Raw genomic sequence first — 26,231 nt, 5'->3', positions numbered from 1 at the left:
TTTTCAGTGGACACAGAAGTCACGGGAGCAGTGCGCCAGTGCTGGGCGTTGAACATGTATGTCACCTGACCTGTAGCAGCCGCTCGCAGTAAAACTTGTGTGGGTGGGCGGGCGTATGGGAAGTGGTTAATGCACATCCCCCAGCTCTGATGCTCCATCCTAAATCATCACAAATAATAGGAGGACTAGACGAACATGTACCCTCAGATATGGGTACTGCACTAATCCAGCTTCAATCATATAAGCTACCAAGTTTACAAAGTTGGACACCTGTTTTCTACAATGATGCATTACCCAACAGACTTCCGTTTATAGTGCCTAGATGAAATGAAACCTGAAACAGGTATAATAGCAATCAGATAATCACTAAATACTGTAGACAAATCACAAAATCAATCCCTGGATTCCTTTTAGGACAACACAATATCAGTTTCTGCTTCTTAACATCTAAATAAACGTAATGCTGCATCCACTAGACATAGAAATTGGGTGGATTCCAAGAGATGAGCATTTCATGTTACTAGACAGTGGGGTCTCAAATATAGGCCATCTGGAAAAAATATGTTACGTTTGAAAATCCAGTTATCTGGCATTTTTATACGAGAAGTTTACACTAAACCAAAGAAAAACAATTCTGAGTTAAAAAAAAAGGATACTAAAGCTCCTGTCTGTGATTTCCAAGTGCCAAAGGTTGACCCGAAGGTCGTCTGCTGACAAGTAGGTCTCATAGTCACTGTTGACTGAGATGGAATTGATGTGATATGTGTGAGCATTGGCGAAAATCCTACGAGGACTTGCTTCAACCATCAGGTCCATGGGGCGGAATACTGGCACCTACAGTGGAACGGAACATATGGTGAGCATTTGCAACAAGAGTCATCTATCTATTTGTGGAACACTGGGTCAGCCTCATCACCTCTTGGAGACGCACACACAGAGAATTGTTATCTGGTGATAGAAACCTAGAATACATCAGTGCAGGAACACTTACCCTGAGTGTGGTCACAGTGGTTGGATCCCTATACCTTCCATTCTCTTCCTTCAGGTTGTAACCCTCTGGTCTCTTGTCACGTTCACTGATTTTCCACAGCTTGATAGTTTTATCTGTGAGAAAAATATATCCATATTGAGGAGTTGCATAAAATGGTGTGCGAGACTTGTCACAGAAAAGATCGAATGCATTACAGGAGTTTGACGACCCCCCTATTCATTGCCCGCAGCCTTCTGGGACATGTCACAGGTGCCAGAAAGCTGTGGAATCACTGCACATGTGCAGCCGCAAGCAGTCACAGCCAGCTGCCCAGTTGGTATGCTGGCGCTAATGACCAAAGCCCAGAAAAAGAAAAAAAAGGGAGGCAGTGTAAGGACAGCGCTGGGACAGACGAGTGTCTAATAAAAAAAAAAGTCAGCAGCTAGTTTCTGAAGCCGATGGCTTTTGCACTTTTAAAAAGATAAGCGAAGAACTGCTTTAAAGGCAATTTTAAAAGGTTGCATGCGTTTGTGTTCATGTGCAAAAAAGTCGACACTTCAACACACATCTCTAGAACACACAAACTCAACATTGTAGTGTAAACATGCCACATTGAAAACTATTGTTTTGTATGTGTCACTGAAGTTACCAGTGTTCATCCAGGTATTGGCACATAGTGAGAGTCCTTAGCCACTATGTGCAATGGCTTTTACTGGACAGTGGAGGGGAGGATTAAAATGGCTTGATTTATGCAAGAGTAACATTGTTGCAACGGTTTACACTACTAGTTTTAGTCAAATGTGTGTTATTGTGCATGTACTGCATGTCCTGAACACATGGCTGAAATGGGTTGTTGCAAGGCATTGCAATGTTCATTTTTGTCCCCCAGTCTTGTTAATCCTATGTCATTTTATAAAAAAGCTGCATACTGCAATGCATTACAGCGGGTCTAAACATGCTGCTCAGAAATAAATCATGCCCAATTTCTTTCTCCAGCACACACCAATGCGTGGCAACCCCCTAATAATTCAGGGTCTGGTGTGATCGAGCCCTAAAGTCAGATCAACTCTTTAGGAGCCAGTAAGGCTGGGAACTCAGATCCAGAGATTTCCCCCATCAGAGTCTTCAGAAGATAAGACAGTAGGCGATTCAACCCAACATCCACCGATAGTCAAATGTTACATCTGGTTGGACTGGCCCCTTACACCACCAAAAAGATCAATTTATGTGCGATATTATGTATCCAGAACAAAAGACGACTCACCATTTGTAGACAACAGGAACTGTGCTGCATTTTTCTGTGGTAACCATCGGATCTTGTTGATTTTCTCTTCGATTTCTAAACTCTTCAAGTAGTCAAACTCTGGTTCATGACTTTGGAAAGTGCTATACACACTGTATTCCCCTCTATGATACGGGCTCTTACTCTGCAATAAAATGGACTTTGCTTTACAGGAAATTCAGATATAAAATGAAATGCGGAGTTATAATATGCGGGGTACACTTAAAAAGACCAGTTCCGTGGGCAGAAAAAATACTTGAATAGGGCATTTTTGTACAGGCGTTTAGTTGTGCATGGACACTTAGAATAATATTAGCAGTTTCTACAGGAAAAGAAAAAAAAAAAAAAAAAATCGCACAACTACTGTGGAAGCAGCAATTTTTTTAGCCCAGCGTGCATAGACCCTCAATTATGTTTCCACAATAGATTCTCTAGAGCAAGAAGGGGAATCAAGATCTTTTACAGTTTTGCAGGAGAAAGTAGTGTACAGAAACTAGTGTGGAAATCTCATTGTTCACTACTCCAAAAGAGGAGATACCGATTTGTTATTGATATTTTCTAGAAAAGCATTTACGATCTCAAACCGGCGCCACCACTAGATGGCACTAGCTGATTTTGACACAACAGCACATGCTTATTAGAAAGAATAAAAGGGAAAACGACCAGCAGCGAGACTAAGAAAGCCTCCTGACTGCCACAGCTCTTTGCAGAAGAAAATTGCAGAAGCTTTGCAGAAGAAATCCCAAAGATACAAGGGCTGATCAGGTAATCACAGTGACTGCTGATCAGAAAGGGAGCCAGTCATAAATGTCAATCTTTAATCAGTATGTCCTCTCCTGAATTGAGTATCCTTACCTCTTAGAGTTACTTGATATTTAAATATTTGGATGCACGCACGCACGCACGTACGTACGTACGTACGTACGTACGTACGTACGTACGTACGTACGGTTAGTCAGGTTGAAAAAAGACACAAGTCCATTAAGTTCAACCATAAGAAATAAAATAATAATAGTATCATACAATCACATATACCCAATTCTATACCCACAGTTGATCCAGAGGAAGGTAAAAAACCCCAGCAGAGCATGATCCAATTAGCTACTGCAGGGGAAAAAAAATGCCTTCCTGATCCCCCCCATGAGGCAAATCGGATGTACCCCAGATCAACTTTACCTATACATGTCAGTACGCAGTTATATTCTGTACATTTAGGAAAGAATCCAGGCCTTTCTTAAAGCAATCTACTGAGCTGGCCAGAACCACGTCTGGAGGGAGTCTGTTCCACATTTTCACAGCTCTTACTGTGAAGAAACCTTTCCGTATTTGGAAATTAAATCTCTTTTCCTCTAGACGTAAAGAGTGCCCCCTTGTCTTCTGTGTTGACTGTAAAGTGAATAACTCAACACCAAGTTCACTATATGGACCCCTTATATATTTGTACATGTGGATCATATCCCCCCTTATTCTCCTCTTCTCAAGAGTGAATAAATTCAGTTCCTCTAATCTTTCCTCATAGCTGAGCTCCTCCATGCCTCTTATCAGTTTGGTTGCCCTTCTCTGCACTTTCTCCAGTTCCCCGATATCCTTTTTGAGAACTGGAGCCCAAAACTGAACTGCATATTCCAGATGAGGTCTTACTAATGATTTGTACAGGGGCAAAATGATATCTCTGTCTCTGGAGTCCATACCTCTCTTAATACAAGAAAGGACTTTGCTCGCTTTGGAAACCGCAGCTTGGCATTGCATGCCATTATTGAGCTTATGATCAACTAAAACCCCCAGATCCTTCTCCACTACAGATCCCCCCAGTTGTACTCCCCCGAGTATGTATGATGCATGCATATTCTTAGCCCCCAAGTGCTTAACTTTACATTTTTCAACATTAAACCTCATCTGCCACATAGTCGCCCAATTAGACAGAGCATTGAGGTCGGCTTGTAAATTGGCAACATCATGTATGTATGTATGTATGTATGTATGTAGTTATCAGAGGAGATGCGTTGACTTTAGCTAGTCACGGATTGAAATTTGGGCGGTTTAGCAGGAACTGGCTGAAATTTCAATCCATGTATTGGCAGGCTGGTTGCACTCAAGTAGATCCATCGATCAACTTCAGTACAGCCAGCGTGTCAGATTTTTTTTTGTAAGCGTTTACTTTAGACGACTAAAGCCACAAGCAGTGATCATTGTATTCGGACGGCTGGGAAACCTCCCGCTGTCAGAATACAAAAGCTCCATGGTGCAGTGAAGTAGTGGGAGGGAATCCCCCATAAGCATTGAATGAGTTTATGGGGAAATTGATTGTAAGAAAATTGGTAAAATACACAGCCTGCCTTAGGCCCCTTTCACACTGGGGCGTTTTTCGAGAGTTTTGAGCAGTTTTCGAACCAAGCCTCATCTGCAATCCCAATGTGCTGGTAAAGCACCGCTAAGACCCCAACGTTTTAGCAGTGCCTCAGTGTGAAAGGGTAAGGCGTTTTTGCAGCGCTTTCAATTCATTTCAATGGAGAGGGGCGTTTTTGGAGCGTTTTTTTCAGCGCCCAAAAGCTGCTGCTTGCAGGACTCTATGGAGATGCATGGAGAGCGTTTTATGAGCACTAAAAACGCTTCCGTGTGAAAGGGGTCTTAGTGTAAGGCCATCTTTTCTGTGCCTGAGCTCAGGGCTGACATCACTCTGTTCTAAGGTGGTGTTTAGAATCCATGAAAAATTAAAAGCCTTTGTTAATTGACAGTTTGAGCTTCAGCCTCCATGTTGATCTTTAAAAGAGAAGTGAATACCCTGCGCTGCCAATAGTGCGGTAATGGTAGCTGCTAACACAGCTTATTCAAAAAAGCAAATAACAAAAGGATATATAAGTGTAGCGCTTATAATGATATGGTGAATATCAAAATACCATATTGTGTGTAATAAAATAAAATACATAGACATTAATAAATGTTGAACATAAATCAAAAACGTGTGTAAGACCCTTTAGATGGAAAAAAGGGTGCCAACTTGGCAAATAGTCTGATACACCTAATGTGATATCAAGTGAAGTACAAAGTCCAGCAAAACTCAGTGTTAGGATGATTGGAAGTATATAACGAAATTCATCATTTTCCACATATCCTTCAAGTGAGTGAATAGATGAAAAGATACGTGACTTCTAAAACGTGACAGTCCCACCACCGAAAAAAGTGCAGGCTTACCGGAACTTGTTGACCACTGATGGCGTATGCCAAAAGAGGTCGATCAAGGCTTTATATGACAGATGTCAAAAAACGATCCTTGGCGGGAAGCATAGGCCCAATTGGATGATGTATCCTTGGTTGGAATGGGGTCCCCAGGAACAAACTGGTAACTGTACTGATGTTGGACTCCCAAAACCAATTGGCTCAATGTAATAATGGTGCATAAGGAAAAGAAAAAAGAGGTGGCCACATAGCGTAACTCCGTATGGTAAAAAATTGCGTATTTATTCACAGCTGACAAACTTACATTTGGCTGGAAGTAAAGAGTTCTTGCATGCAAATGGGGCGACAGTGTCGCCCCATTTGCATGCAAGAACTCTTTACTTCCAGCCAAATGTAAGTTTGTCAGCTGTGAATAAATACGCAATTTTTTACCATACGGAGTTACGCTATGTGGCCACCTCTTTTTTCTTTTCCTTATGCACCATTATTACATTGAGCCAATTGGTTTTGGGAGTCCAACATCAGTACAGTTTCCAGTTTGTTCCTGGGGACCCCATTCCAACCAAGGATACATCATCCAATTGGGCCTATGCTTCCCGCCAAGGATCGTTTTTTGACATCTGTCATATAAAGCCTTCATGTTGATCTTTCAACCTGAAATTTCTGCTCTGACAGGGAGAATACAATATCTGAACAGTCGGCTACCTTTGAAGCTAAACTCTAGGAATTCTGACACTTTATAAAATGTGCAGGCATACTACGAGTTAAGTTCAACAAGGTGCATGTCACTTCACAGACTTCTCTTATTTATATCTGGACAGTTCTATGGAGCGCCTTCTTATACTCCAGGGCTCTGAGAGGAGAAAAGTCATCTCAGAAGTTCTGTCGGCCTCTCTCATTTGCCACCCATTTCTCAGAAGCCTTTTTGTGAATGAGTCCAGGGTCAGGGGCAGCTGCAAGCTCGTCTGCAGCTGAATGATCAGAGACCAAAAGGTCCAGCATCGCTGTTCCAGAAACGTAGCAATAGCTATACATTCAGAACTCCATGAACTCTCAGATGGAAATTAAAAGAGATAAGTCAAGTCCAATGAGGTGCATATCACCTAGTGGACTTATAGTATGCCTGCACGTTTTACAAAGTGGCTGAATTCTTGGAGTTCAGCTTTTAAGCGTAGGTTACACTAACATTTTAAATTACTCATATGCATCTGTGGTACCATGTACTTTTACTAAAAATTATATCGTTCTCTTTGCATTGCTTTCTTTGTCAGTAGCCTTGCTTACCCATTTCAAACCGACCACACCAGGTCATGGAAGCACACCCATCTCAGCGTGGCCAGTTGGCTTCTTTGCATTCTCTTTGCAAGCAGAGCCTGTGAAATGGAGCTTACGCTGATCCTGTTCCTTCCTTTTAGTGGGTGGGGGTGGGGGGGGGGGGGGGGGGAGAGCAGATACCTCTCCAATACAGGCATTTGCTCCCACTGCTGGCAAAAGAGTGCAGCAAACTATGCAATGTCTGGCTACTCCCCCCGCTGTCTTCTGGGAGACACAGGTCTCAGGAGACAGCAGGGACCATTCAGAACGTGCATCGCGCATGCGCAGTAGGGAATCAGGAATTACTTCCTGATACCCTTACTGAGGATGCCAGCACCTGCACCCAAAGCCGAGGGACAGGTCAGCTTCGGGTGAGGACATCGCGGACACCCTGGACAAGCAAGTGTCCTTATTATAAAAGTCAGCAGATGCAGTATTTGTAGCTGCCAACTTTGCTCTGGGTCGATCACAGCACCTGGTCCGCGATACCCGGGAGTAACCTCCCCATACTAGCTCATTATGCCTTGCAGGGTTTTTTTTTTTTTTATTATTTTTAGTTTTTTTAAATAGGGTTTACAACCACTTTAATGTAACACAAACAATTGTAATTTCTCATGTCTTTATTGAACCCACCCATCAAACATTCACAGTGCTGGAGGGAAAAGTAACCCTTGGAGCGGACAGCTGGTCAGACCTCCTTTGGCAATGATTTCAATAAGGAGCTTTTAGTAGCTGCACTGAAACCATTGCCCATTCCTCTTTACAAAACTGCTACAGCTCAGACACATTTGTAGGTCTGCTGTGAATGACTCTCTTAAAGTCATTTGACAGCACATGTGGTTAAGGTCTGGGCTCCAGCTCAGTCACTTCAAAATGTGCATTTTCTTTTTCTAAAGCCAGTCTAGGGTGGAAATACTTCAATGCTTAGGGTCATTGTCCTGCTGCATCACCACTATAGGTGCCTCTTCACAACACACACACACTGGTGTCTTTTGCCCCAGAAGACACCACTGTGTGTGTTGTGAAGAGGGAAGAGGACACTGTTATGGGCAGGGTCACTCCCATAGCAGTGTCCTCTCCCACCCTTCATATCACCCTGGTGAAACCTGCATTCTGAGCGTGATGCACTGGTGAAACCTGCATTCTGAGCGTGATGCACTGGTGAACCCTGCATTCTGAGCGTGATGCACTGGTGAACCCTGCATTCTGAGCGTGATGCACTGGTGAAACCTGCATTCTGAGCGTGATGCACTGGTGAACCCTGCATTCTGAGCGTGATGCACTGGTGAACCCTGCATTCTGAGCGTGATGCACTGGTGAACCCTGCATAACACTCCTAAACCTTGCACTCTTGTAATACTTGTGTTATGAGTATTTTTTTTTTTACTATAAATATTTTATATTTCTTACTGGGTTGTGTGTGTGTGTGTGTGTGTGTGTGTGTGTGTGTGTGTGTGTGTGTGTGTGTGTGTGTGTGTTGCTCAGGTTAGTAATCAAAAATGTTGAAATTCAGGGATTGCATGTCTAGTAGGCAACTAGCATGCTCCAATAGTGATCAGCAGTATTACCTCTAATTTAGTAATGTAGTACTAACCTCCTGCTGGAAAATTACCACACGTCCTCCCTTATCTCCTGTGGCTAATAACTCTCCAGAATGGTTAAATTCTACTGTAGATATAATATCAGCTGTAATGAAAAGAAAGCACAGGTTACAATCACATACATTGCCCAGCACCACAACAGCAGTATTTACAGTAATAGACGCCATTTCCATCCCTGTACAGTATTAACAATGACCAATATATTCCAAGGTCTTCAGGCTTGCATGAAAAAAAACAAACGATGCTTTGATTGTTGAGGATTCCTGCAGCCTGTGGAGGTCACATTCTTTTCTGGCAAAGCTTTGAATCAGACAGAACCACTGTGGTGATTTTTTATCCCATCGTAAGAGAATCAATTCTCTGGTACATAATGGCTGGATTGAAAATCTGCTTTGGTTTCTCACAGTGTGAACGAGAGCTGAAGGTTGAATATCCCATTCAGAGCAACTGATAGCAACGTCCTCTACTCGGAGGGATATGGAGGATTCAAAGTGATCATATACAAGTTCATCGGGCTGTAAAGAAAGGGGGAACGCCCCCAAACAGATTCCTCCATCCACAAAAACAAAATACACCGATTGTTGCCTACAGCTGCTGATCAACAGGAGTTTTCCAGCATGACACTTGACCGCAGGGACGGTGACACACCGATCATAATTTGGCCAGTCCCTGCAGAACTGCCTGAATCCTAGATTGTAAGCTCTAACAAGCGGGGCCCTCTGACTCCCCCTGTACTGAATTGTATGACCCCTTTCACACTGAGGCAGTATCAGCGCTAAAAATATCGCCTGTAAAGCACCCGAAAACTGCCATTAAGCCACCCAGCGTGAAAGCCCAAGTGCTTTCACACTGTGCAGTGCACTTGCAGGATGAAAAAAATAAATAAAAAAAAAAAAGTACTGCAAGCAGCATCTCTGGGGCAACATGGGAGCAGTGTATACACCGCTCCGTCTATTGGAATGAATGGGCACCCCTTCCGAAGCGCCAGAAAAGCAATTTGGATGTGCTGCATTATGGGCGCTTTTAACCCCTTCTTGGGTGTTAAAAGTGACCCGCTAGCGCTCGAAAAGCGCCGCCAAAGCCCAATATTAAAAAAGAAAACAAATGCAATAGGGTTGCTGCAGTCAAAAGGTCAAAACATTGCAACCATAAGCAAATACTTGACAGAAAGTGGGTTGCATCAAGTTGATTGATACCAAACGTGTCGAGACTGAAAACTGCACACGCATGAAAAGGTCAAGAACTATGGTACTTAAAACTGTCCAGAGAGACGGCGCCTTAAAAACATTTACAGCTCACTTTAGAGTGAATTGTGAATGATCGCCCTAGAATTATTTCTTGCACACCAATGTTCATTGTGATATCTCATGTGTGGTGTAATAGCCATTTATTTACACAAAGGCGCACACCCTACACACAAGTTTGCATTCACACTTGTGCACAGAAAGATGAGGCTACTTTTTTTATACAATAATTTATATTTTTGATTAGTTAATTTAACTTTATAGTTAAAAGGGGGCCTACAAGTGCCTTTTGCAATATCATATGCAGGTCACAGGCTCTATGAAGGCACCGAGGATCTTTTAGACACCTAATGTTTCCTGCAGCTAATGAAGCACAGATTATGTTTGATTAGCTGCTTCCCTGAACTCTGCAGCTGGGAGGTTGACTGCTCTGAACTCAAGTGATGAAATGCCTATTTTCAGACTTCGTTAGAAAAAGGAGATTGGGTAATGGATGCTCAAAGCTCTTCCCACATGGTATCCCGACACCGCTTACAGTGGTTCCAGTCTCCATTAAGGAATGGGAGAGACTGGAAAACATGGCAGGTAGAAGGTGGTACTTTAAAGCGTAGTATAAAAAAAAAAAAAAAAAAGAAGAAGTAATACAGCTACCTAGATCACTTTTACTGAAGTCAGAATCGGGTTATAAATGGCTTATGGACAGCAAATGGTTAATATAAACATACATAGCTGCATACTGTACAACACACAGCCTAACCTGCCTTTAATGAAGGCGAGCATCTAAACTTGTGGAGGCAGGTCTGGGAAAACTGGTCTGGGAGTTCCCAGATGGGTGGAAACTAGTAGCTTATGCAGAAAAGTTTTAAAGTAATAGCCAGCTGAGATGATAAATCGCACACATCAAATGTTATCATTTAGCCTAGGTTCACACTGCTGCCAATTCAAAATCGCGGTAAAATGCGCGATTTTACCGTGATTTCGCGGCCGCGATTTTGCCGCGATTTCGGCCGCAATTTAATGTAAATCGCGGCCCGAAATCACAAAAAGTAGTACAGGAACTACTTTTTGAAATCGCAGATGCGGCGTCGCACTGATTAGGACAGTGCCATTGCAGACAATTGCCGCCGATTTGAGATGCGATTTGACATGTCAAATCGCATCTCAAATCGTTCCAAATCGTACCCAGTGTGAACCAGGGCTTACACAGCAAAACAAATGCAAGATCCACTAAATGTAATGTCCTGGGTGATGCCAATGGCTGCTGGATAAAGTGGTAGCATCCAGTGCCCTTGTACAATCCCAGTATTGTCAGGAAGGGACTGTGGGCACAGTTCAAAAGAATGTATTATCTGTCTGTTTTGACACAGCCAAGCTACACCAAAACACAGGGCAGCAGAGACTTTGCTGGGTACTGCCCTATACAGTATACTACTATTCTGCCACCATTACTGGGAGCACTTCATGGATGTCAGTGGTAGGACTAGAGATTCACGTTTAATCAGTAGTCTGTCTACTTGGTTAAATAAAGTGCCCACCTTTATAACGGATTACTACTTTATGTAATTAGTAAACTCCTTTTGCTTTACATTAAACTTGGGCAATGCTAAAGTTGGAAACGCCACTGAATATCCTGAACCCAGACCCTCCACATGGGCAGTATGACAACTCGAGGGCAGAAGTGATTCTTGGCCCATCAGTAGGCTGCAACGTCTGAATCTTGTCAGTGTGTCACCCGAGATCACCGATGGCACGTTTCTCTCTTGAATACCAGCCAACATTCTATTTCCCAGAATACTACTTAAAAATGCAGTAATCCAAGTTTGGTGTAATCTCCTGCAGACACAATTCAAGTACCACTGGGTACAGTGCTCGGCCCTGTCCAGCCGCAGCATATTACAGCCTGCCATAAAATGTAGGGCCCTAAACACAAGTTCCACAAGGTACAGTTGTCAGCCTGGTCCAGTCGCAGCATATTTCAGCAAGTGACAGGCTGCGGGGCTGGCTGCTGTACCTGTGACCCATGGGAGAAGCCCAACAAAGGAACTGGACGCACATGCTCTAAACATCTAGTGTGCATGTGGCCTTAGGGTCCTGTCACACAAGTGTCAAAAGTCTGATCCAAAAAAAGGGGGGGCACATGAAAGCCAAATACCTTTAGATAATTTTACACCAACGTATACATCCGTCTTTAGTTCAGTTAAAGTGTTACTAGACCCACAACAATAAAATCAGTGTGTATATGCAGTAAAGCATGCTTGTTATATTCACTGTGGAACCTAAGGGGTTAATCCTCTGCATTGTGTAAAAAGGCTGTTTGATTGCCTCCTCCGATCCTCCCCCTTCTTCCACTGTCCCCAATCCATCTCCTGATAGTACAGAGGCTTGGGGGCACTCTGCACATGCTCAGTTTGAGGTGCATTGCTAGAGGTTTTTTTTTTGGGGGGGGAAGGGGTGCATGTTATTGGCACAGGTTCAAAAAAGATTAAAGTACACCAGCCACAGGATGGAACTGTGGGTGTCTTATAGTAGTGCAGTGCCACGTCCTGCGTATATTGAAAAAAATGGTATTGAGGAGGAGCAAGAATGGACTTTATAGGCACCAATTGTAATATAAAATTTGTTTTATTGATGCAATCCCACAAGGGTCATTGGATCAACGTTACAGTAAATACATTTGTAAAAGACATTAAAAACAAGAAAAATTTATCACAGAAATTGTAACAAACAACAGAGTCAAATTAAACCAATACTGGTCCAAAAAAAGGCATCAAAGAAATGTGATGACTAGCATATGTAATGGTAAGTTTCAATCAAGCTCAGGGCCAATCAGCACTGTCCAGAGGATCAGGGGTCCTGCAGCCTCATGGGACAGTCAGAGGGGAATGAAAATTCCTCTTACAAGCTTTAACCAGACACTGTTAGAAGTCAACAGATTGCTAGATCCTGCAGATGAAAAAAAGGTATTTAGCATTATATATTTCCTAAAAAAAAAAAAAAAGTAATTGGTGGACAATGTATAGCCCAACATTTTTATTTTGACAAAAACTCCCATTGCAGGAGACGCCCGAAAAATAATCTGTACCTTAGTGCAGACATCTGAGAAAAGCAGTGAGCCACCCACATAAGCAATGTCCAGGCACATTCTGCACACCAATGGTACACAAGCCACTGGGTTGCCGCATTGCAAGTAAGCAATGGATTATTTTTTTACAATACAAATAAAACCTTTAAATTGGCTTGTATAGCAGGTTTATAGATTTTTCATTTTACCAAAGGAGAGTTTTCCTTTGAACTTCCATGGCAGGTTTTAATCTGATGGCTAGGAGAGGCCGACTCAGAAATGACACATCGGCATTTATGCTCTCCGGCATAGTAAGGAGTCCATCGTTAAAATTGGTTACGTGAAGTGAGCAAGCACACTATATCAAATATTGGGAATGCATTTCAAAGGTTGATTTTCAAATCCATGAGTGGTTGTAAGCGCGCCATGTGTGAGCAAGGTGTTTCAATTCATTAAAATTACAGAACCAAGGCCAATTGAAATTAAAATGTTAAATAAATGAAGAAAAAAAAAAACTAAACAAAATACACTGGGTTCTTCTAACAGGAATCAGGTTGTTTTTTTTTTTATAGATTTGGAACAAAATGAAAATAGGTGGATTTGGAATCACATGCAAAGAGCTTTGCTATGATTAATCTCTATGCCACTCTGTACTCGGCACAAACCGTGAACATGACATCACTTGCAACCTTGCTTGTTCCAGAAGAAATTACCAGAAGAGACTCGGGTCACCTCCATCACTTGCTCGCTGTGCCTACATCTTTTCTAGCCGCTATCCCAGTGGATATCCTAGTTTAACGCTCTATAGGGTATTGTACAGTAAGCCACAAGAGATCAATGCTTCATTCACACTCTTAAGCGTTGTGCGCACAGGATGTTTTTTTAAACCTCTTGGAAGCAAGCAGCGTTTTTGCAGAAAAAATGCCTGATGCTTGTAAAAGTTTCTAAAGCTTTTACAGGCATCAAGAGCTTGGGCATTAACTTCATTGGCCAGAGTAAATACCTTATTCATCAGCGTATAGCAGGCACCTTAATTAAGAGGGAAACTTAAGAAAATAAATAAAAAAGAACTTCCAAGCTAAATAAGGGTCAGTGCCAATCAATGCAGCCTCACCATTGCCCATCAATGCAGCCTCACCATTGCAACCTGATCAGTGCCCATCTGCAGCCTCACCATTGCAAGGAGAATAGAGACATCAGATTACACAGAGTGGGGATCTCTTGTTTACTCGGCAGACTCTGTAATACGAAGTCCCACCTTCTATAATAGAGAGAACACTGGTCCAATGCCAGAACATGTTATGTTCGTCATAGGAGCCGGTCCAGGACAGGGGAGTTCATATTACAGTGGCTGTCGAGAAAACAAGAGATCCCCGCTGTTATCTGGTGGCTCTCGCGCCCCCTCCGAGGCAGCCCAAAGAAAATATCAGCATATAACCCACACACATTATTTGCATCTCATTTTAAGGGCGACAAAAAAGTGGGTGTTATACGCCAATACGATAGTTTATTCCGGCCATTGAAATGATTGAATGCTCAAGCACTAGTTTTTAGGGGCATTTAGCAGCATCAAGAATTTTTTTCTGCCCTGTTGCTTCTGGATGCACAGTTTATTTTTTCTGCTTCTAAAAGCTCCTGCCGCTATGCGCTGTTTAAAGCCTATGGGCTAGATTCAGGTAGGGGCGAGCATTGTTACGGCGGCGCAGCGTATTGTATTTACGCTACGCCACCGTAAGTTAGAGAGGCAAGTGCTGTATTCACAAAGCACTTGCCTCCTAAGTTAAGGCGGCGTAGCGTAAATGGGGCCGGCGTAAGCGCGCGTAATTCAAATGAGGATGAGGGGGCGTGTTTTATGTCAATTCTTGGTGACCCGACGTGATTGACGTTTTTCCCGAACGGCGCATGCGCGGTCCGTGGAATTTCCCAGTGTGCATTGCTCCAAAGTACGCCGCGTGAACGTAAATTACGTCCAGCCCCATTCACGGACGAGTTACGCAAACAACGTACATTTTTCAAATTTCGTGCACCTCCTAATAGCAGGAGTAACCGTAAGCCGAAAAAGCCTTATGTAAACGACGTAAAAAAATAGCGCCGGGCGTATGTAAATTTGTGAATGGGCGTATCTAGGTCATTTGCATATTCTACCGCGAAAACGACGGAAGCGCCATCTAGCGGCCAGCGTAAATATGCACCCTAAGATACGACGGTGTAAGAGACTTACGCCAGTCGGATCTTAGGCTAATGTCGGCGTATCTTGCTTTCTGAATACAGAAAAAAGATACGCCGGCGGAGCTTTGAATTTATGCGGCGTATCTATAGATACGCCCGCGTAAATCAATGCTGAATCTAGCCCTCTGTGTGCATGGACACAGAGGGGCATTTAGATTCAGGGAGAAAAAAAAAAAAAAAAGGACACCCCTAGAAGCATTTGTAAAAACATCCAGTGTGCATGAGGCCTTATGGATGTGCCTCGCAGCTCAACTGCAGCACACGGCTTGAGAAACGTCACCTCAGCAAGTAAATTCTATTATATTAAGCAGAGATAGTACAATAGCAGTTTTAATAGTCTATAGTCAAGCATATAAAAATTAACTGGATAAAAGTCATAGACACACTTTGCTTTAAACGCTTTGAGGCTTGGTAGTTAAAAAGAAAACTGTTGTGAGGGGGCGGAAACTGCTGCAGGTATACAGCGCACTGAGAGATGCTGACAGATACCCGCAGCAGCTTACCAACCCCTATCATGGCTAAATCTCAGGCCATTGACACACAAACTCCAACACTTCCTGGCAGGGTCTGGGCTTGCGGCTAAGCCTGCTCCCCCCTCCCTTCAGAGGACAAATGGAATGCATAAGAAACGTTTCCTGTCGCCACTGCATGAGATTCAGCCCTAATGCTTCCTCCTCTACTGGGACAGCGATTATTTTGCTATTGGTACCTTGCCAGCAACATGACTGCTGAAACACGGCTCACCTGCAAATATGGCTTCACCTCCTTTCTAGCTAAAACGCCGCAGAATTGAACTTGTCAGCTAGGAAGCAGTGAAAGTGTGACAACTCACTGGCTGAATCAGATGTTTTCTTAAATGTTCAAAAACCTAAAAATGACAACACAATGAAAATGTTTACATCCAATTAGAAGACAGGTCCTAGCAAGCTAGCTACCAGAGTCCATGACTGTGGACATTTCTCGCCGCACCACATTCCTTGTACATTTGCTGCCACAGCTTGCAAAACTGTCAACCCAAAACGACAAGCTAAATCTATGCACAAGCCAAGCAAAACAGCCCTAAGGAGGTTACTGTATATACACAGGACCCAGAAGCAGAGGCAATGGTGGGGACCAGAGTGACTGAACCCGTCATCGCAGGAAGAGGGCATTGTGCATTAAATGTGCTGTACACTAGCTTGCTGGATTACTTCCAGCATCATCTGGTAATTTTATACAGAGATGTACTGCATTTCTTGCTTAGTCTTTTTTGTGCCTAGACGTGACCTACGGAAAAGATGCCCCTGCTCCTCAAATCCAGGGCATTGATAGCCATGCCGTTACAGTCAGGCACTAAGAAACAAGATGGCAAATCTGGACGGGCTGGTAGGGTCCAGAGAGCACCTGCTACAAATCGTACTAGGACGGCTTACCACATCCACCTGGGCTAATGAGGATTACTGCAACGCACTTCATATCGGTCTTGTGGAACAGGCAGAGGAAGTTTTAGGGTGTACTGAAACAGCTGAGCAACAGGAGCACCCACCACTTCTGCCAGCAGATGCCTGCACCTGGATACAATCCTGTCCAGTTTGATGATCTTGGAGATAAGGAGGTTCACAATAAGCATACCCCACCTGGAACACATGCCCTGGACACCCAACTTTCCTGGGTCCAAATGTTGATGGCAGAACATCCGTTTGCCAATTGTTTACACCTGAAACATACACGATTTACAAGGCAGCAACATGTAATTCTTCCCAGGACAGGATCCAGTCTAACCCTTCTAAGCCTCATACACGCGATTGGATTTTCCAATGGGAATTGTGTGTTGACAGACTGTTGTCCGAAAATGCAACCGTTTGTACGCTTCATCGGACAATTTTGGTCGGATTTTCTGCGGACAAATGTAGGATGGCCGGCAATAACATTTTCCGTGGACAAACGGTCTGTTGTCGGATTTTCCGATCGTGTGTACACAAATCCAGACAAAAGCAAAGTACAAACAGGCATGCTCGGAAGCAATGCTCACCAAACACAACATTAGCAGAAGGTGCCCAAAGGGTTGCGCTAAGGAGCTGAACACTTAGTACGTCTAGTACATTTGACTTTGTTGGCCAACAATTGTGTGCCATTTGTATGCAAGACAAGTTCCTTCCATTCAATATTATCGCTTGCACAGTGCTCCTTAGGATTTTTAAAGCTTGAGAAATCTTTTTGTATCCAAATCCGGCTTTAAACTTCTCCACAACAGTATCTCGGACCTGCCTGGTGTGTTCCTTGTTCTTCATGATGCTCTCTGCGCTTTAAACGGACCTCTGAGACTATCACAGTGCAGGTGCATTTATACGGAGACTTGATTACACACAGGTGGATTCTATTTATCATCATTAGACATTTAGGTCAACATTGGATCATTCAGAGATCCTCACTGAACTTCTGGAGAGAGTTTGCTGCACTGAAAGTGAAGGGGCTGAATAATTTTGCACGCCCAATTTTTCAGTTTTTTATTTGTTAAAAAAGTTTGAAATATCCAATAAATTTCGTTCCACTTCATGATTGTGTCCCACTTGTTGTTGATTCTTCAAAACAAATTACAGTTTTATATCGTTCTGTTTGAAGCCTGAAATGTGGCAAAAGGTCGCAAAGTTCAAGGGGGCCGAATACTTTCGCAAGGCACTGTAAATCTTGTTTTGCAATTCTTTAATAGAACTAAAAGCAAATATTTTTTCTATAGACAAATTCAGCGTGTAACGCACAACCCCCACCCATAGATTGCCCTGGGAAGCGGGCATGGAGAAACATTCCCAATATAAATAGGCATTCACAATGTATGAGAGGAAATGTCACCCAACAAGTTTAAATAAACACTATAGTTCACTTTATAGTTACACCCATGGGCAATCTGTCAGGATAGAAATATAGGAACAGCAACTGCTGACTTTATATTGAAGGTGCAAAACTCCAGGCTGTCATCCTGAACCTTTCTTTCCCTCAAAAACAAACAGTTACTGACCTCAAACAAAATTTGTGCTTACCATACCAAGTGTCCTAACATTTGACAATCACATTCTTTTTACAAGCCAATAACCTACCAAGTAGAGAAGGATGAGGATGGCAGTCTTGGAGCTTCCACCAGAAATAATAAGTCTGGATACAGTCTAGTGCTAAAATTTTAAGTGATCACCAAAAAAAAGCATAGGAGCAGCCTTGGTTTTAAAAACAAGATCAATGGTCCAACCCTTTTATCCTTGATTACCGGAGGCCATTGATCTCAATTTAAGCATACAGCCTTGTAAGCGGCCTGTGACTTATCCATATATTTGCAAATGTGTGCAACCAATCCTCTGCTTTTAACATACAAAGTTAGACAGTTGAATTCAGCCTGCAGTTTGGTTGGTAAGTTCGAGCCTGCTTTACTTATACATACTGTTTGCATCAACACGCATCTCATTTAAAGTCCCAACCCTTCTCTTTTTCAGCCAACAAATTATTGGGGATACACACTTGCCTACTCTAGATTAGGGACTGGCATGGTATGGATGAAGGAAGAAGGATAACAAAGCTGTAGAAAACCGTGTTTTTTTTTTAAACCTGCAAGGCAATGTGGTGCATCGCATACTAGCTAATTATTTGAAACTTACCCTAGAACGATGCCCTCCAGCGGCGCATGGTCACTGCTGATGGCACTTCCGTCATCACCCGGTCTTCCTTCTGGGTTTGCAGACTGAGGCTGTGTGAGTGGCATGAGCCACGATAATGTCACTTCCGCGCATGTGCCCGGGAGCCACCGTTTGTGGAACAGGGTATGTCGTTCCCTTAGAGCATGTGCCCGTGACGTCACTGGCGGCATCTAAAGTAAATCTCTCCTAAACAGCGCATGTTAAGGAGATATTTACAGTACCTTATAGGCAAGTCTTATGCCGCATACACACGACCATTTTTAATGGGCTAGAAAAAAAAAAGACGTTTTTTTCAACCCGATTATTGTTAAGCCTGCCTTGCCTACACATGATCGTGAAAAAAAAATGCTTTAGCAAAGCGTGGTGACGTACAACGGCACTCTAAAGGGGAAGTTCCATTCGTATGGGGCCACCCTTCGGGGCTGCTTTTGCTGATTACGTGTTAGTAAAAGTTTGATGAGACGATTCGCGCTTTTCAGTCTGTCACAGCGCGATGAATGTGCCATCTCCATTACGAGCGCTAGTTTTACCAGAACGAGCGCTCCCGTCCCATAACTTGCTTCTGAGCATGAGCGGTTTTTTTCCACGTGGTTAAAGCCTACATACAACCATTTTTTACGACGTTAAAAACGACGTGAAAAAATAGAGCATGTTCGAAATTTTTAATGCCCATTTTTCACGTCATGAAAAATGCTCTGGAGCCTACACACGATCGTTTTTAACCACTTAAAGACCTTAGGTGTTTTTCAGATTTGGTGTTTGCAAGACTAAAACAGTTTTTTCTGCTAGAAAATTACTTAAAACCTCCAAACATTATATATATCATGAAAAACGTGTGTACGCGGCATTAGTATAGGCTTACCTATAGGTAAAAATCATACATGGGATACTTCAACAAAAACAGTTGAGTTGCCAGAAAGCCTTTACAATGCCACTAAAAAGCCTGGTTACAATATGCCCAACAACTTGACACGCTTCACAGCTTCTGGCACACTGTAATCTGGAGTAAAAGCTTCTTTCTGGTAACTCGACCATGCAAGGTCATTTTTGTTGCAAGTATTGTCGTATGGTGCTCCTCGAAACAACCAATGCCATCTTTTTCCAGAGCAGCCTGTATTTCTCCTGAGGTTACCTATGGGTTTTTCTTTGTATCCCAAATAATTCTTCTGGCAGTTGTGGCTGAAATCTTCCTTGGTCTACCTGACCTTGACTTGGTATCAATCCCCACATTTTTCACTTCTTAATAAGTTATTGAACTGGCATATAAAAGGTTTTGGATATTTTTTATATCCTTTCCCATCTTTAAAGGGGTTGTAGCCTCTTCAGGGGGGAGAGGGCGAGCAGGAGTGTCGGGACGCCCACTAACACACAGCTCCTTTCTCTATCTGCAAAGTAGAGTGTCCTGACTTGCCTGCTCGCCCCCTCCCCCCTCAAGAGGCTTTCTCCACACCAGGGAGAAAGCCTCGCATTACGGTGTTGAGTTACAGACATTCTCCCTGGTGTGGAGAAAGCCTCTTGAGGGAGGAGGGGGCGAGCAGGCAAGTCAGGACACTCTACTTTGCAGATAAAGGAGCTGAGTGTTAGTAGGCGTCCTGACACTCCTGCCCGCCCCCTCCCCCCTGAAGAGGCTTTCTTCACACCAGGGAGAAAGTCTTGCATTACAGTGTTGAGTTACAGACAGAAGAACAGGAAGTGAGCATTTCTCAGAAGAAATAAGGACATTTAAAAGCAAAATTGAAGGATGATGTAAATCTCCTTTACAACCCCTTTAATATAAAGTTCCATTACCATGTTTCACAGGTCTTTTGACAGTTCTTTTCTGCTCCCCATGGCTCAGTGCATCAACGTGAGAGCCAACAATCTCATTGGACTATTTATACACACTTATTGCAATTTAAAAAGCCACAAATGTGGGAAATTAACCTTCAACCACTTATAGCCCCGCCCACTATGGCTATATGTTGCTACTTTGACGTTAAATACCGTTATGGCAGCAAATAGCTGCCATAACCCTGGTATTTTTCTCCACAGTGAGTGGTCCTCTTTCACATAGCTGTCTCAGCGGCGTATTAGCCATGAGATAACTTTTATGGGCCACAGGAGAGGTTCTACGCTAAAACTAACTATCCTTAAAACAGCTCCCACCCCCCTTGCAACACCTATACTAGACACCCTGTAGAGAAAATAAGAAACAATTTTTGAAGATTCCGTTGACAAGGACACAAACTGAATTTAGATGGGATAGTCATTTTGCATTTAACCTTTTTTATTTCTTAGAAATCTAAGTGATTGCACTTCATAAAGTAATTGGAAATGGAGGAGAACTTACCTTCTGAAACATCATCCTCTACGGCTCCTTTCACCTGAGAAAAACACCACTGAATATCATTGCCTCCACCAGCTCCTGAAAAGAAAATATACAAAAAAAAGGTTAAATACAAAAAAAAAAAAAAAAAAATCAAAACAAATCATTTAGGCTAGGTTCACACTGGGAACTGCATGTGAATAGCACAAAAAACTTACCGCATTCCTGTTCAATTCACATGCAATTTGGTGCACTCATTTTAAATGGGCTCAAATAGCATCGCAATGACAAAAAAGACATGCATGCAGCAATTTTGGAACCGTACTGCAACCAAATCGCATGGTTTTTGTTTACCATGCGATTAAAGTGCTGGCAAATGCACTGCGTTTGCGGTATCATTAAGATTGCCCAGACACTGACTGCAAATCGTAAGGGCAGTGCTATTTCAATATGGTGCGGGAAATGCGCACAGGTCGCAGCGTTTCCCATACTGCATTAGTGTGAACCTAGCCTTAGAGCGTTTGAATGCATTTTTTTTTTCTTATTGAAAGGGCTCCAAAGCTGCACAAAGCTCATCAGTGAGCAAGGGCCCCAATTGCTTTGTTGGCGTTAATTGCAGCCAGTCTTAAAGCGTTTCCCATTAAGGACAGACCTGAAGATCTGCACCAAGACAGAGTGGCAGTGACACAACCACTGTGCAGTACTACTAAATAGGAAGCCACATCTTTGTGTGCAATGACCAAATATAATTGCCATCATGCACATATATGTTCGCAAGCTATACATACAAGGTTTTCATCGAGACCAATTACATGGACAGTCACACTCACACAGTCATACACTGTAAAACAACTATTGTATACCTTCAAAATACATTGACTATAAGCAATAAGGGCATCAGCAGATACTGCATTGATAGACTAAGATTATAGGAGGAGAACGAAAGCAAGAAAACTCCTTTAAATCCAGTAGTTCCAAAAAAAAAAAAAAAAAAATAAAAAAAATCAACCTTAGGTCATTGTAGAATATGCTACAGGCAGTGTTGAACTTTTGTTGAGGGGAAAAAATAAAAAACATACAATCCCCTCTGGGCAATCTATGTGCATTTTAACAAACTTAATGCAGATTCCTTCCTTTTATTGTGAAGAAATGTGTTTCTCTGTCCCCGTGTGGAAAGTCAGTCTAATGGGAGAGGTTTCATAATTATCACCTGCAGGGCTCTAATGATGAAAGCTGCTGGGCCTGCATCCTTTAGATGCGATTTCCTATTGAGAGGATCTCACCAAAAATGACATTTTTGTTACAGGGGATGCCTGAAATCTGACTTGTATCTTAAAGCGGGAGTTCACCCATTTATTTATTTTTTCCTCTTTTCCCCTTAGATTCCTGCTCGTTTTGTCTAGGGGAATCGGCTAGTTGTTTTAAAATATGAGCATTACTTACCCGTTTTCGAGATGCATCTTCTCCGTCGCTTCCGGGGTATGGGTCTTCGGGAGCGGGCGTTCCTTCTTGATTGACAGTCTTCCGAGAGGCTTCCGACGGTCGCATCCATCGCGTCACTAGTAGCCGAAAGAATCCGAACGTTGGTGCGGCTCTATACTGCGCACAGACGTTCGGGTTCTTTCAGAAAATCGTGCCGCGATGGATGCGACCGTCTGAAGCCTCTCGGAAGACTGTCAATCAAAATAGGAACGCCCAGTCCCGCAGCCCATACCCGGAAGCGGCGGAGAGGATGCATCTCGTAAACGGTAAGTACAGCTCATATTTTAAAACAACTAGCCGATTCCCCTAGACAAAACAAGCATCCATCTAAGGGGAAAAAGTATATTGTAGGGGTGAACCCCCGCTTTAATCAGACTTCTGGGAAAATTGGTGAGCCAATCACACAAGCAGAAAATAAATCCGGGGGGGCGTTCTGTACACATCTCCAGGTAGCCATATTGCATTTTCAGGTGCGTATTGAAAGGAAAGTTAATGTTTACCATTCAATTACAATCTGACTTGTGTCGTAATTGTATACGCTATATTATTCACTCCCCCCCCCCCCCCCTCTCAAAAGTGTTGTTACCCTTTATTAACCTTATGTAGATTTGATATTCAGCGAGAGCACATATGGCATATGATGACATGAGCATTTTGCTGTAGAGCTACCAGTATAAATTCTATTTTCACACTCCTACCTACAAAGAAGAATATTTAGTAGGGAATTTCTGACACAATGAATACGTCGCTTAGCCTAAATATCATGACATCTCATACCTAATTTCTGAGACTATTTTCCTAATAAAAGGTCTAGTCTGCTTAAAGCGGATGTGCCACGAAAAAAAAAAAAAATATTAAAAGCCAGCAGCTACAAATACTACAGCTGCCGACTTTTAATATTAGGACACTTACCTGTCCTGGAGTCCAGCGCCGTCCGCAGCAACGGGAGGTGACATTCTGCCCGCAGTTTACCCGAAACTCTGTGGCCGGAAGTGGGTGCAAATACCTTTAGACAGGTATCTGCACCCCCCTCCCCCCTGAAAGGTGTCAAATGTGACACCGGAGGGGGGGAGGGTTCCGATCAGCGTGAGTTCCACTTTAGGGTGGAGCTCCGCTTTAAAACAGATTTCAGCTTTGGAAAAACATTTGTAAGCCAAAGCAGCATTTGGTGCGATTTGACATGTCAAATGGGTGGCATTTGCACCGTTCTAATCGATGTGACGCCGCATCTGCGGCACTGCAGTAGTGTCTGTACTACTTTTTTCGCTTTTGGCCCACGATTTACATTGACACACGGTCAAGCGGGAGTGAAATCTTGCGAGTTCAGCTTCATTCCCACAGCCCAGTGTGAACCTGGGCTTAGGCTTCTTCACCATTGAAGTGCATAGGTATAAGCCCTTCCCACCTGTGTTCTTCCCTCATCTCCCTGCAACAACAGCTGCCACATACACAAAAAGCCAAAGTGTGATTCAAGCCCCATTCACACTTTGGTGCTGCGCTGAGGTACGTTAGCATGTGTTGCATGTTAAAAGCAGAGGTTCACCCTAAAAAAAACATGTATATACCATTCCATCCAGCATACTGCCGACATGTACAGTATGCTTTTTTTCTTCCGCTGTACATACCATTGTATAGCTATTTCCCCCCGGCTTCCGGGTAGTGGCTTCCGCGGGAGTGGGCGTTCCTATTCAGAGACTAAGTGATTGACGTGATGACAAAAGCTTCCCCCCGGCACATAATGTGCGTCACCAGTTTCCGAAAGAAGCCGAACCTCGGTGCGCAGGCGCCATATAGAGCCGACTTGCAATTCGGCTTCTTTAGGAAACTGGTGACGCGCATTCTGCGCCGGGGGGAAGCTTTTGTCATCACGTCAATCACTTCGTCTCTGAATAGGAACGCCCACTCCCGCGGGATCCACTACACGGAAGCCGGGGGGTGGGAAAATAGCTATACGAGGGTATGTACAGCGAGAGAAAAAAAAAACAGCATACTGTACATGTCGGCAGTATGCTGGATGGAATTGTATATACATGTTTTAGGGTGAACCTCCGCTTTAACTAGCACAGAGTTAAAGTGAAACTTTAGTCAGAAAATTTGATCACATCATGCTGGCCCCTTTGGTAGGTATAGCTATGCAACATTAACCACTTGCCGCCCGCCAATGACAGATTGACGTCGGCAAAGTGGTTGTAGAATCCTGACTGGACGTCATATGACGTCCTCAGGATTCTGAGCTGCTGCGCGCCCCCGGGGGCGCGCATCGCGGCGATCGTTGTTGCGGGGTGTCAGTCTGACACCCCGCAACACCGATCTCGGTAAAGAGTCTCTCACGGAGACTCTTTACCACGTGATCAGCCGTGTCCAACCACGGTGTAAACAGGAAGAGCCGTCCTCACGCGAGTAGAGGAGAGCCGATCGGCGGCTCTCCTGACAGGGGGGGTTCGCGCTGATTGTTTATCAGCGCAGCCCCCCCTCGGATCGCCACATGGACCACCAGGGATGCCCACCAGGGAAGGGCAAAACAAAAAAACGGGGAAAAAAAGTCCAAAAAAAAAAAAAAACTGAAAAAAAAAGTCTGGGGAAAAAAAAAAAAAAAAAAGATGCAAAAAAAAAAAGAGATGCCAATCAGTGCCCACAAATGGGCACTGACTGGCAACAAGTAAATCAGTGCCGCCCCACAGTGTCCATCAGTGCCGCCCCACAGTGTCCATCAGTGCCGCCCCAGAGTGCCCATCAGTGCCACCCCTGAGTGCCCATCAGTGCCACCCCTGAGTGCCCATCAGTGCCACCCCTGAGTGCCCATCAGTGCCGCCCCTGAGTGCCCATCAGTGCCGCCCCTGAGTGCCCATCAGTGCCGCCCATGAGTGCCCATCAGTGCCGCCCATGAGTGCCCATCAGTGCCGCCCATGAGTGCCCATCAGTGCCGCCCATGAGTGCCCATCAGTGCCGCCCATGAGTGCCTATCAGTGCCGCATACCAGCGCCACCTCATCTGTGCCCGTTAGTACTACCTCGTCGATGTCCATCAGTGCCATCTCATCTGTGCCCATCAGTGCCACCATATCAGTGCCCGCAATTGAAAGAGAAAACGTACTTATTTACAAAAAAATTACAGGAAAAAATAAAAACGTAATTTTCTAAATTTTCGGTCTTTTTTTAGTTGTTGCGCAAAAAAAAAAAAAAAAAAAAATCGCAGAGGTGATCAAATACCACCAAAAGAAAGCTCTATTTGTGGGTAAAAAAGGACGCCAATTTTGTTTGGGTACAGTGTACCATGACCGCGCAATTGCCATTCAAAGTGCGACAGTGCTGAAAGCTGAAAATTGGCTTGGGCGGGAAGGTGCGTAAGTGGTTAACAATAAGTGTACATCTTGTCTAAAATCAAGTGATGCACGGTCTGACGCTGCTCTGCACATGCTCAGTTGCACTGTGCCAACAACATTGAGGCCAATCTGCCGACGGGCTAAAGATTTACTGTTACTCAGGGGCTCTGAGCTTCAGCAAAATGTGAGCTTCCAGCAAGAAGTAACAAGAGCAATGTTGGAGGCAATTTACAGCACACACTAATTAGGGTAGCATAATGAAAATAATGTGGAATGTATGTTTCTTGCCAAAAAAAAAATAAGTTTCCCCCCTATCAAGTTGTTATAGGTAAACTTCTGCTTAAAGCAGACGCACAATTGGCCAGACATGCCAATTTTTTTCTAACACAGGGCACAACACAGCATGTGGTGTGCTGCCCAGTTTTAGCATATTAACCACTTAAGGACCCCTTCACGCCGATATACGTCGGCAGAATGGCACAATCACGTACCTGTACGTGTCTCTTTAAGCCCAGCCGTGGGGTCGAAAGCGTGACGCCAGCGGTGCGCTCGCAAGCCGGTCCTAAGCTCCGTGACAGCGGG

General features: G+C 43.7%; 1 protein-coding gene across 2 annotated transcripts in view; it reads right to left on the bottom strand.

Moving 5' to 3' along the window:
- PPP2R2A (protein phosphatase 2 regulatory subunit Balpha) overlaps positions 1 to 26,231 on the bottom strand; it is a 52,024-nt gene that overhangs the window by 7,928 nt on the left and 17,865 nt on the right. For both annotated transcript variants that reach the window (XM_040346113.1, XM_040346112.1), the window contains exons 2-6: positions 20,870 to 20,944; positions 8,338 to 8,429; positions 2,235 to 2,397; positions 992 to 1,104; positions 657 to 834 (exon numbers count right to left, since the gene is read on the bottom strand). In XM_040346113.1, coding sequence (XP_040202047.1) covers positions 657 to 834; positions 992 to 1,104; positions 2,235 to 2,397; positions 8,338 to 8,429; positions 20,870 to 20,944 — 621 coding nt within the window. The remainder of the gene's footprint in view (positions 1 to 656; positions 835 to 991; positions 1,105 to 2,234; positions 2,398 to 8,337; positions 8,430 to 20,869; positions 20,945 to 26,231) is intronic.

The sequence above is a fragment of the Rana temporaria genome, chromosome 3 (genome assembly GCF_905171775.1).
Source record: "Rana temporaria chromosome 3, aRanTem1.1, whole genome shotgun sequence".
NCBI lineage: Eukaryota > Metazoa > Chordata > Amphibia > Anura > Ranidae > Rana > Rana temporaria.
This window is presented reverse-complemented; position numbering and strand designations above follow the sequence as displayed.